Here is a 12,296-nt window from a genome sequence, read left to right as displayed (position 1 = left end):
CATGACCGTTTAAATGAAATAAAACCATTATTATACTTGGATTAATGAACATTTCTCCGTGATGATTAGATCATTAGGATGTTAATGGTTCAGATTGATATAAAAATAGGAGCTTATCTGTATTAAGTGGATGTACATTGTCCAGCGCCGCTGTATGAAATTATTTTCTTCGTGGATTCCAGGTGGCGCACAGCTGTCTGTACAAAAGGTACAGAACTCTTTAAAAGTCCTTAATAATTGCACAAAATTACCAAACATATAATCTTCCACCGTTTTGACAAAAAATTAAAATTCCATTAAAATACCCTTAGTGGACCGTTTGATCGACTCCAACGGTAGCTTACTTAACTAAAAATAAGTGAAAAGCAGCCAGTCAAACTGTTGACCAGAGGATATAATCGGAAATTCATCCAAATAGAGGATATTCCCGTAATTCTGTTAGTAGCTTGACGTTGTTTCTGTAATTCTACACAAAACTACACAACGGAAGGAAAATAGAAGAGAGAGGAGAAGAGGAGGAGGAGGAAGAAGAAGAAGAACGCAATAATTTTTTTTTTTGGGTGGTATTTTCGCATTTTTGATTAAAAATTTGATTTTCAGAAACATAATATTTTTTGTTTTGGGTTGGAAGAACGAGTCATGGGAGATTCGAGCGATTCTGTTTCTATAGATATTGAGTTGATACCGTTAGGAGGGAAGGTAACAAACAATCCAACCAAGAAATCTTCATTTATTCTTCAATGTAGCTCAGATTTTCTCTTCTTTGATGCATTTTTAGCCATTTTCGGTTAATGGGTTCTTTTCTTTGTTCCTCTTTTGTCTTGCTTTGTTGATTTTTTAATTTCATTTTTGCCCTTTGCAGGAATGTGTTGTTGAGACAAGTAAAGGACCTATATCTGTTTTTGTTTGTGGCGATCAAGAAAAACCCGGTTTAATCACATATGCAGATGTTTCTCTCAATTGTAATCCTCATTTCTTACTTTATTCTGTTATAATTTAGTCTTATTTTCTGAAATTGGTAGTATTTTTCGCTAATGGGTATAGTTTTGTTTGATGGGTGCAAGACTTTAATGGTTATTTCTATTTTAATCTAATTTTGTGACGAAAGAAAGAGAGATTTCTTGTTTTGGCTGTTCTTTTTCTGGGTTTTTATAGATATATCTCAACAAAGAAGTTTTTTGATTTTTTGGGTTTTTTTTGTTTACTGGGTTTTTATAGATACGTCTTAAAAAAAGAGGGTTTTTTATTTTTATTTTTGTTAATTTGAGAGGGTTTTTTTTATTTGTTTGTTTGGTTTTTTTTTTTGGCAGATATGTCTTGTTTCCAAGGTCTCTTCTTTTGCCCAGATGCAGCTTCTTTGTTGCTTCATAATTTCTGCATTTACCACATTGATGCACCTGGACATGAGGTCAGTACTGGCATTTTGATTTATCTTTATTCTTTATTAATCCCTTGGAATTCTTTTTGGGGATTTTAATGGAGTGTCTTCTTCTTCCCCAATTGATTTAAGAGTTCCTGCAGTTAGGAGCTGCTGAGATTTCTTCAGATGTTCCTTTGCTTAGTGTAGACGACCTTGCGGACCAAGTTGTCGAAGTGCTCGACTTCTTCAGGTATGTAGATGCTTTACTTGTTTGATTGTGATCTTCTTGTATCTATTGTAATTTGACTTAATGTGGAATGGAGATAGACCTTGGGTTTCTTATTATAATTTGTATAACAAGTTGAATGTTTGTGGATCTTGTGTTTGTGAGTTTTACTTCAAAAAATAAAGTTCAATCACTTAAGAAGATTGAAAATACAAGGGAATTAATTGTCTCAGTGGGTATTTCTTTGATATTTGCCTAAGGTTTCTGTTATTCTTTTCATATTTAGTTGTGGTTTATGTATGAGTCTTTTGTCATTGTTGTAATTCCTGGATTCAGGCTGTGTTAGCTGTTGTTATCTTATTAACACAATGCTACTATTACGGTGATACCTGACATTCGGTGTGTATGTTGACATTCCTTAAGCTTGACAATCTGATTGTGATTCAATATCTGGTTTTGGGTATTCCGTTATTCTGTTTTTCCATCTAATTCTCAAGGCTAGACCAGTTAATCTTGCTTAGCCAACCAACATAAGGTAGTTTCACACTCATTTGATTGATTTTCTATTAGAGTGGCTTATGAAAGAGAGTTTGTGCAATCCATCCTCCACATGTTAATCTATTAGTTTTTTACATGCAACACTGATTCGATATTAGCAATCTACTTTAATTTTAAGTTATGGTTTATGGAATATTAACAATATACTTTAATTTTTTAACAAAAATAATGAACAATAAAAGGAAAAAATAATAATTTTAAATAGCTAAAATACTATATCCTAACACTGTTTCTAAAACATTGGAAAATAACACACTTGTTTGTGTCCTTTTTACTTAAGACTTTTCTCATGTGTGAACAAATTTCTATTATAACCCAACCTTATGTGCGAAGATGGTTTAAAACAAATAGAATCTTGTCAAGGTGCTATGGAATCTTGTTGAATTGTGAATCGGGATTATTGGGAGAAAGCCCATAATTTTGCATATACTCTCTGATATCGTAAATGGGTGATTTTCTCGCTACAACCCTGTATTGCGTTAAGGATCATCATTTTGTCTATTTTTTTTAACAGGGTTGGGCTTCTTGAATGTAATGGATAGAAATTTATAGAATGCTAGAAGCAAAGAGAAGGGAAGAAAAAGAATAGAAGTAACTGGATATCAGGAACTTTACTCTTTTTTCTTTAGTTGAAAGAAGAAAATCATATGGCACTAAATGATACTTTAAAAACTCCCATTTTGTTCAATTTATAATATAGGGTAGTGCTACCTTAACATGCATGTAGATTTCATCATGATGCCTATACTAATTGCCCATAAATTTCTCGGGTCTGATTTCCAAAATAATCCATCTACTTTGTTCTCTACTTAATCATCCTATTTTTGTCTTTAAATTTATAAGGTTTTCCTTCATCAATGCATATTTAACTAGCTCAAATATTTAAAAGATTCATTGATCCCTGATGCATTTTCCCCATTTGTATAACTTGATCTCTTGCTGTATCTTCTTCTTTTTTTTTCTTTTTTTTTTTTCTTTTTTTTCTCTTTCTTTGATTTCTTATGTTTGATTCTCTTTATTAGGCTCAAAGAAGTTCTATGCATGGGTGTAACTGCAGGCGCTTACATCCTTACTCTCTTTGCAGTAGGTTCAAATGCTGCACCATAAGTTCATAACTATTTTTTAATTTGAATGTCCTTTTGGTATTATAACTTTGGTCCAATATATTTATTTGTTGTTTTGTGACGTAGACAAAATACAAGGAACGTGTTCTTGGGTTAATACTTGTTTCTCCACTTTGCAAAGCACCTTCATGGACCGAATGGCTTTATAATAAGGTTAGCTCGTTATCAGTAGTTGGAGAAGTAAAAAATACAGGATGGTTGCTAACAATGCATGGTGGGCACTGCCTCTTCTCATATATTCAATGGTTGAGGTCGTCGTTCCAGACTATCTTGGTCAATGGAGGGGATGATCCTTTCTATTTGAGTAATTGTGTTCTTTTATATAACAATTGGACTAAATATACATCCACAAAACATTCTCTAAATGATGAGAATTGTCTGTTTGATTTGATTTTTCGGGTTACTATCTATTCAAGATGCGATCAGTTCACACTCAATGCAGAAGAATCTGATTGGCCTTTTGGCCCATTATTTGATATTTGGACTGAAAAACTCAATGCTTCCAGGTGTTGTTGAACTTGCTCTACTTCTATGGTATGTGCGGCGTACTTAAGGAGTGCCTTCTACAGCGTTACTTCAGTAAGGTACATCCATATCCTTGTATTTTAGGATTTATTTTTTATTTTTTGCCTGATTCAAAGGCTTATTTTTCATTAATATAAATTTATGAATTCTCTCAGGAAGTTCGTTGTGGTATACATGGTGCAGAATCTGATATTGTGCAAGCTTGTCGAAGGGTAAGGAGATCTAATTACAACCTTCATTTTGGACCCTTTGCAGTCTAAAAGAGGGGGACCCTTGTTAGGTTCTCTTTGTTGAAACCTTTTCAAGATCAAGATATTCTATAACTCAGTTCTCAATTCTGTCTGTTATGATGCATGTACAGTTGCTCGATGAAAGGCAAAGTTCGAATGTCATGCGCTTTCTTCAAGCAGTTAATGAGTAAGTTCGTGCAGCTTTCTGTCATTTTAGTTGTGCAGATTTGGAAAAAAAAAAAGTCCACATTTCCTTTTAGCACTTTTTTTCGTGGTGGTAAGCTGGGTTAGAGAGCCCGTGAATCGTGGTTGTGGTGCTGAAGGGGTTAACTAATTTATCTTTGGGCTCAGGCACAACCTAAGTTATGGTTAGACTAGTTTAGAGAGCTGCTATTGGCACCCCAACTTTTACTTATTGTGCACCCCAATTTCTTAAATTTTTTATCACACTCCAATTAAAGATTGAAACACACTATTCAAACATTACAAAGGTTTGGCTCAAGTTGTTATCTCAAATTACAAAACATTATAGTACCCATTCAAACAATTTCAATAGTTTACAATTAGGATAGCCTCATATAAAATTCAAAACCTAAAATAGAAATCTAACAAAAAAAAGGAGAGAGCTTCTAATGGCACCCTAATTTTTAATTATTCTCAAAACCATTCATTTAATTTTTATATTTTTAATTGGGGTGTAATAAGTAAAAGTTGGGGTGCTAATAGCAGCTCTCCTAGTTTATCTATTGAGCTTTGGTAATTGTGATGCTTTTTCACATCCCTGTAAGCTACAAGTTCTGGAGCTTGTTGACGTGTATGTCTACGGGCGGCATCTGTGTTCTTGTGACCAATTAACAATAAAGTATTTAATATTTGAAGAATATTTAAAATGGAGAAAAGAATTGAATTATTACATGATAAATTAATCGCCCATTTTAGTTATAGTGTTGGCATTAATCTGCTACATGTGCCCGACAACTCAATTTCATAAGAAAATTGGATGTAGGAAGAACTTCATTTTATGTTCCATCCCGCATAAACTGACTTAAAGTTTATTTTCAGGAGGCATGATCTCACAGAGAGCTTGAAGAAGCTGCAGTGCAAGACCCTCATTTTCATCGGTGAAAGCAGCCCCTATCACTCCGAGGCCCTCCATATGAGTGCCAAAATGGACAAGAGGAACAGTGCTCTTGTAGAGGTAGAGACATTATTGATGTTTTTTTCTTTTTCTTTTCTTTTCCTTCCAGACTTTCACATTGTGCCCATTACAATTTCCGGTGGTCTCATGGTAGATTTCTTTCATTAAAGTATATTAAAAGATTATCTTCAGATTTGATCAATGGTAGTGTTCTTTCGTCGTAGAAAGAATTGAGTTGATTTTTTTTGGTGGGTGTAAATTACACTTTAACCCCCTGTAGTTTAGTATAATTCCATGTTGACCCCCTAAGATTTTGACAATTGCACTTCCTTCCCTTTCACACATGGTATTAAGTTCAGATGCTATTTTGCTATTTTGCTATTTTACCCTCTCATTTTTTAAATAAAAAAAAATTGAAACAATAAAAATGTCCATATCAAATTATTCACAAGGAAACCCATTTTTTCACGGGGATATCTTTATTTATATAAAAAAAAAGAATAACAATTTAAAAAGGGTAAAATGGTCTTATAAAAAGTTTTAAAAAAATATCATTTTTTAACTGTTTGGTTGACAGCAAGCAGAGAAAACGGGGGTAAGTGAACCCATTAGATATATACAAGAGGTAAGTGCAATAGGTGCAATAGTCGAAACATTAAGGGGTCAACATAGAATTATGCCAAACCATCTGTGGTGAAAGTCTAATTTACCCTTTTTTTAGTAGTTCTCCTGTGGGACTTGAGCATGTCGTAAACCTACTCCAAGTGCAAGGGTATATATGTCAGATTTTGTCAACATAAACACGTTTACAATTCGTTTCTATGCAGGTCCAAGCATGTGGATCACTAGTGACAGAGGAGCATCCATACGCCATGCTCATTCCTATTGAGTTTTTCTTAATGGGGTTCGGCTATTACAGGCAGCCTCCTTTTGTTTCAAACCACGGTTCAAATCCAGCCAGCCCATCTTGGCATTCATGCATATCCCCCGAGCTTCTCTCCCCAGAGAGCCTAGGCATCAAGCTCAAACCCATCAAGACCTGCCGTGCAGCTGAAGTTTGACACAAAAGAGCAGGCATCATTTAATGTCCGAAGTTTGATGCAAATGGCAGGCAACATTCGATGGGACACAGCACCGACGGGGCACCATTACGTAACACGTTGTAGACTATAGGGACCTCAGCTCTGAGTAAATAATGTTTTTAAGAGGATATTCTTTGATTGTGTTTGTGTGTTGTTGGTAGCGGAGGTTTTGGATTACATTTGAGTGTAGATAAAAGAAAAGTGTAAGAGGGGTGGGAATAGGTGGGAGGTAGTAGTAGTAAGTTAATTCTTTTGAGAGGGTGAATCATGTGTTACTGCTATTCATTTTGTATACTTTTGTAACTTTTAAATTAGTGTAATAAGCATAACTACCAGTAACTTTGAACTGCTGTAACAATTCAAAAGCCTTATCGTTCTTGTGTTCAAAAGCTTGCTTGATGTTTTGCACTCCCATAAATGTCAATTTGGTACTTGAAAATTAGGATGAGTTTTAAGTCTTGGATGAGTTTTAAGTCTTGTTTGGGTTTCAATGCATACACCAATGAATTATGGTGGGGTAACAATGATTGAACGCAGAAAATCAAAGATTTCAGAGCTCAAGGCTTTGTCTGGATTGAAAGAAGTGAAGAGGGAGAGACTTATTAAGATAAGAGAAGAGCGTCAATTTCTCTACACGATGTTTGATTGACAAGAGAGAACTTATGACAATTTTGAAAATTTAAAATTTTAAAATATCTTAAAAAGAGATACAAGGCAGAGTTAAAATTTTTAAAAAATTTTAAAAGGTCTCTTCATTTCCCTCCTCCACTTTTGGAGAGAGAAAGAAAACTAAACTTTTTTTTTTTACTCTCCTCTCCAATTCTTCTCTCCTCCCCCCACTTAAATCCAAACGAGAAATGGAGAGACTCATTTATCTTTTCTCTTCTCTCCATTTCTCTCGATCTAAACACAGCGTAAGTCAACCATGGTACCATTTTAATTGCCACTTAAACCAGTCTAGATTTCTAATTAGGATTGATATTTGATCCCCCTACAAAGGATTTTTCAAAAACATCTTTATTGTCAGAAACATCTACATTATGATTGATCAATACAAAGATAAACTGAAAATCACATAGATGAAAACAAAATCCACACAAGTCTACTCATCATACATTGACATTCTACTGGAGGCTTTGATTAAGAGAGCACTAAGTGTAAAGACCCAAGTAAACAAAGGTATGGACCAATCAGTAACTCACTCACTGTGGTATCTTCTTTAGAGTTACTAATTCTAGAGTATATCCGTACATCTTTTGCAGAGCTTCTGCACACCATCCATGCCCATCGTCCACAGTTGGCATCCTGACTTCAAGACAAGGTAACACAGGCTGCTGTGTCTCGGACAATATAACTCCAGCAAATACTCTGAGCACATTCGAAGCATCAATGTCCATGCACACACTGATCTCCGGAGTCCCCTTCGGTGCTTGTGGTATCCCAATAATCTTGAAATAACCCAAGAGATGGTTCTCTATCACCATCTTCCCTTCACCTTCATAAACACAAACCAAGGCCTCAGTTTGATTGTCGTGTGCAGTCGTAAACCACAACTCTTTCCTTGCTGGCACCGTGGTGTTCCGATATATAATGGGTACAAAATTATTGCCGTCGGCTTGTACTCCAAGACTCAACGGGGTAGCTTGTATTGTTAACAAGTCGAGACTCCCTAACGGATCACTGATCCCCGATGCCACCGCTCCTTCTAGAGCAGCACCACAAACCACAGATTCCAACAGGTCCATCCCAACATACGGCTCCGCTTTTTTGCATAAACCCAAAACCATGCTTCTCACCTTAGGAATGTTCGAGCACCCACCAACAAGTATGACATCGGTCATGTTCTCCACATCTACTTTCGCATCGAGCAAGCATTGCACCACCAAGCTCTCACATTTCTCGAACACGTTCCTGTTAATTGCTTCGAATTCAACCCGAACCAAAACCTTGCTGATTTTCATCCCATTTCCCAAATCAACGTCTATTGCAACACTATCTTGAGAGGATAGCTTATGGATGGCCTCTTGGGTTGCAATTCGGAGCAAACCCATTGATTTGATCTCACTAATTCCATGGCTTGAAAAAAGATCGTCCAAATTGGGCACTAGATAATGCATTACATTCTGAAGAATGTCTTCTCCACCGATGGTGCTGCCCGACAAGGCTTTGATCTGTGAAACTCCTCCGGCCGTAGCAGTTATGCAAACATCACAATAACCCGCACCCATATTAAAAATAAGTGCAATCTTCTCACTTCCGCTTCCCATGTTCTCATGCACGGTTTGCTGTTGTTGTTGTGCATATAATAGTGCCACGGCAGTTGGTTCAGGCATTAACCTAAGGACATGTAATCCAGCCATGGCACACGCTCGCTCAATCCGTGTCATTTGAAACCGACTAAATGATACTGGAATGGTGAGGACGACATTTTGAATGGGCTTCTTTAGTTGTACTTCGGCCATTGCTCTTAACTCCACTAGAAATATTGCAAGCACTTCTTCCGGGGTAGTGTACTTCCACACATTGTTCACTAAGGCTGCAATAAATGGCCGCACTCCAATGTTCAAAGTTTGTACTAGAAATGGGAGAGTTTTGCTTGAGTGAACTACTGGGTCGGTATCTGTTCTACCAATTAAACGTTTCATGTTGAAAATTGCAGAACCCGAAAATATTTCTTGATCATTAGTAAGTTGGTCTGTGATACCCCCGGAAGGGAGTTCATCTTTAAAGGTAACGTAAGATCTCATTATCTTTTGGCTCCTAATGTTCTTGAGAAGTTCCACCTCAGAACCATTCCACACGGCCACACTACATTGTGAAGTTCCAATATCAATTCCAATTGCAATCTCAGGATAAGCCGAGGATGGCTTTTCATCCCCAGTTGTTTCACTATCAGATGCCACGGTGTATGCCGGTTCAGCCATTCCTGCTTGAAAAAATCATTATTAGATGAAGGGGGAAATGCTCATAACTTGCATTCGGCCTCAATCGGTCACCCGTAACTAATTGAGAAAAAGAATAATCACACGAAAAAAAAAAAATTAAATGCACCCTAGATTAAGCTGGTTTTTGGTGTATTTAGCAGAATTTTAATGATTTATTCGTAGCAAAGTTTATTACACTTGCAATATTTCAACAAATCTTATTATTCACCCCCGAATCCTTAAAAAAGATTCTAGTATCCAAAAGCCTCTTTATCCCTAGTTTTCTACATTTTATTGATTTAGTGATGTTATTTGATAACCAATCACACCATTAAGGGTTCTTAGACAAAGACTAGATGTCGAAATCAAGACCAAACGCTCCTCCCCAAATTGTGTATTTTGAACTTGCACTTTATAAATATCATTTTTCTCAGTAATCTCATGTATTCTTTCATATGTTCTATGGATATACAACTAATTTAAACAAGATTTTTTTCTTTACTTTTAATCTTCCGATAGATAAAGGTAACAAAACTATTGTCAAGTTTATAATTAGAGAAGCTTTTAAACCTACTGTGTATTCTTCAACTAATTCAATCAAGCAGCTATGCTGCTCACTTAAAGAATTTTAAATAATTTATAAGGTCAAATTGAGAAAAATTCATTAAAACAATACTGACCCATTTCTCACAATGATCAGTGAGTTCGAGGGTATCAACTAGATTTAAGAACAAATCATAACAGAAATACTAAAATAACGACTAACCCATGAAAGGATTTGCCTTGATTAGTAGTTCCTCTTCCAGAATTCAAGCTAAAATACTTGAGAACAAAAAAATTACAAGCTCAATTTGAGAAAAATTCATTAAAACAAGAACGACCCATTTTTCACAATGATCATTGAATTCAAGGGTATCAACTAGAATTAAGAACAAATCATCACAGAAATACTAAAATAACTAACAACCCATGAAACGATTTGCCTTGAAAATCAGTACATCTTGGACAATGCAAGCTAACATACATGAAAAAGCAATTAAAATAAATAAATAAATTGAAAAAACATTTAAGAAATAAAACTAGCGGAGGAATGAAAATGGAGACTTACCTGTTAAGAGATGCAGACAATAGAGAGCAGAAGCGACACAGAGAGAGGGAGAACATTCAAGAGAAAACTAGAGCTGAAAATAGAGTAAATATATGAAGAGCTGGTGCTCTGGAGCATCCGAGATGCTTTGTTAGAAAAAATAAAAATAAAAAAAAATAAAAATTGTGAGACTGCCTCGTGGTTTCGAGAAGAGTCGGGAAAAGACACGTTTAAGTTGACACGTAGGAAAGTAATACTTGAAGCATCTTTCCTATGTAACTGACGGTCTTTATCAATGCCACGTGTCATTTCTTTGATCCTCGAGTAGGCCCACATCATTGACTACTCCAATGTATAAATCACCATTTACTCTGATTTATAAACGAGCTTGCAAGGTGGTGACCCGAAAATCTTCGAGAAGTACCTAAAATGCATAAATAGTGTAAAGGATCAAAAGTTTCATTCAAAAAAATTCAAAAATATTAATATCTTGCTCTTTATTTATCATTTATCGTCACAAATCGTGAAAATGAAATAAAAGTTACATGTAAATTTTAGAAATTATGAAGTATGATAATCCTCTAATCATCATTAATCGCCACAAATCATTGAAAAACTAATGCAAAGTAAAAGAGATCAAAAAAAGTATTTTAAATACTTTAAAATCTGTCTTAAGATGATATAACATTTAATTTAAAAGAGCATCTCCTTTTCTATTTTAGAAAGTCAAAAAATCAATTTCTATAATAAAGTAATTTAGAGCATGAAAGTGTTAATTTCAAATATAATTATCTATCTCTATTCTAATTTCTAAAAATACTATTTCAATAATTTATTTTAAATATTTAATGTCCTCATTTTAAAAGTAAATTACACGAATTTGATAAAAATATGGTTGAAACGTATAATATATCGATATATATATAAGTGGAAGGGTAAAAGAGGAATTATAAAAAAAAATATGAATAGCATTAGAGATGGTTCAATGACTCAAAAGTGGGTCTTCATATTTGGAGAGTCAAATTTATGTCTCTAAAATAGAGATCCCTTCTAGCGCACAAGTGGAGTATTATTCGGATTTCAAAGGCTTTTCAGGCCAAACGATGATTGGTCTTCAACCAATTGAGTTTGAACCAAGTGAGATTTGTATTTGGACCCAAAGATGGGATTGAAAAATCAGTCCAAAGTGAGAGGCTTGGGGGAGACGAGTATAAAAGAATATAGTATTGACCAATAAAAGGCCATGGGAAATGGGTATTGGGCCTATTGGGCCATTTTCATTTTCTTCTCACAAAGTAAAAAGTGATGGAGAAATGGGTTTTCGGCCTTACAGTAATGAGTTTAACTCTTTCAAGGGGACTTGAGCCCAAAAATATGTACTCGATAGGATACATGTTTTGGGCCTGATTTATAATGCTACAAAGATCTACAAAAGATAAGCTACTCAAGGATCATATTTTAAATGGAAAATGTTCAAGTGATTGAGCATTTCATGTGTTTCACACTGCAATGACGCGGATGTGTATGGAAACATAAATGTTTTCATCGAGATATGAGTAAAAAAGCATCTATGACTCTGCACACCTCCACATCAGCACAGTGTGAAACATAGTGAATTTCACAGTCACTCCAGCACGACTCTATTTTAATGAGGAGTAATAACTGTAGGGTTATGAATTTGGCCTGCTAACCCGGCCCGGCTGCCAAAAAGGAAGTTTCAGGATTATATTTTTTTGCCTGTAAAGGTGGGGTGGGCTCAAAAAATTTCAACCTGTTAAAGTTCAAGTAAGGCTATTTCCTAACAATTCTTAACCCAACCTGCTACCATATATAGTATATATATATATGTATCTTATATTATTTTTCAACTATGATGGAGATTAGACTACTATTTTGATATTTTAAAAGAAAATTGCATCAAACAACTTCAAAACAGATTCAAAAGATACATGAGGTCCGTGTCCAAGCACGCTAGGGTCGGCCTAGGATGCAGACAATGATTGATTGAGAGTTAAGGATTGCTCTAAGGAACAATCAGTCTC

General features: G+C 35.2%; 2 protein-coding genes across 3 annotated transcripts; one reads left to right on the top strand and one right to left on the bottom strand.

The window, feature by feature from the left end:
* The first annotated feature begins 465 nt into the window (after positions 1-465).
* Positions 466-6,608, top strand: LOC147404492 (protein NDL2-like). The gene is made up of 11 exons (XM_086440494.1): positions 466-699; positions 863-962; positions 1,311-1,408; positions 1,522-1,610; positions 3,167-3,227; positions 3,335-3,421; positions 3,775-3,852; positions 3,949-4,005; positions 4,155-4,210; positions 5,086-5,221; positions 5,989-6,608. Exons 1-11 carry the CDS (start codon positions 640-642, stop codon positions 6,220-6,222), a joined length of 1,056 nt encoding a protein of 351 aa, XP_086296620.1. The 5' UTR covers positions 466-639; the 3' UTR covers positions 6,223-6,608.
* A 636-nt stretch (positions 6,609-7,244) lies between these two features.
* On the bottom strand, positions 7,245-10,433 carry HSP70T-2 (heat-shock protein 70T-2). 2 transcript variants are annotated; one of them, XM_086440493.1, is made up of 2 exons: positions 10,276-10,433; positions 7,245-9,169 (listed from the first exon to the last, which is right to left on the bottom strand). In XM_086440493.1, the coding sequence occupies exon 2, from the start codon at positions 9,165-9,167 to the stop codon at positions 7,446-7,448; it is 1,722 nt and encodes a 573-aa protein (XP_086296619.1). In that variant the 5' UTR covers positions 9,168-9,169; positions 10,276-10,433; the 3' UTR covers positions 7,245-7,445. The 2 variants fall into 2 exon arrangements, with proteins under 2 accessions (XP_086296619.1, XP_086296618.1); XM_086440492.1 differs by lacking the exon at positions 10,276-10,433 and adding an exon at positions 9,934-10,210.
* Positions 10,434-12,296: the final 1,863 nt, after the last annotated feature.

The sequence above is a fragment of the Akebia trifoliata genome, chromosome 4 (genome assembly GCF_017979445.1).
Source record: "Akebia trifoliata isolate Shusen 1 chromosome 4, ASM1797944v1, whole genome shotgun sequence".
Lineage (NCBI taxonomy): Eukaryota > Viridiplantae > Streptophyta > Magnoliopsida > Ranunculales > Lardizabalaceae > Akebia > Akebia trifoliata.
This window is presented reverse-complemented; position numbering and strand designations above follow the sequence as displayed.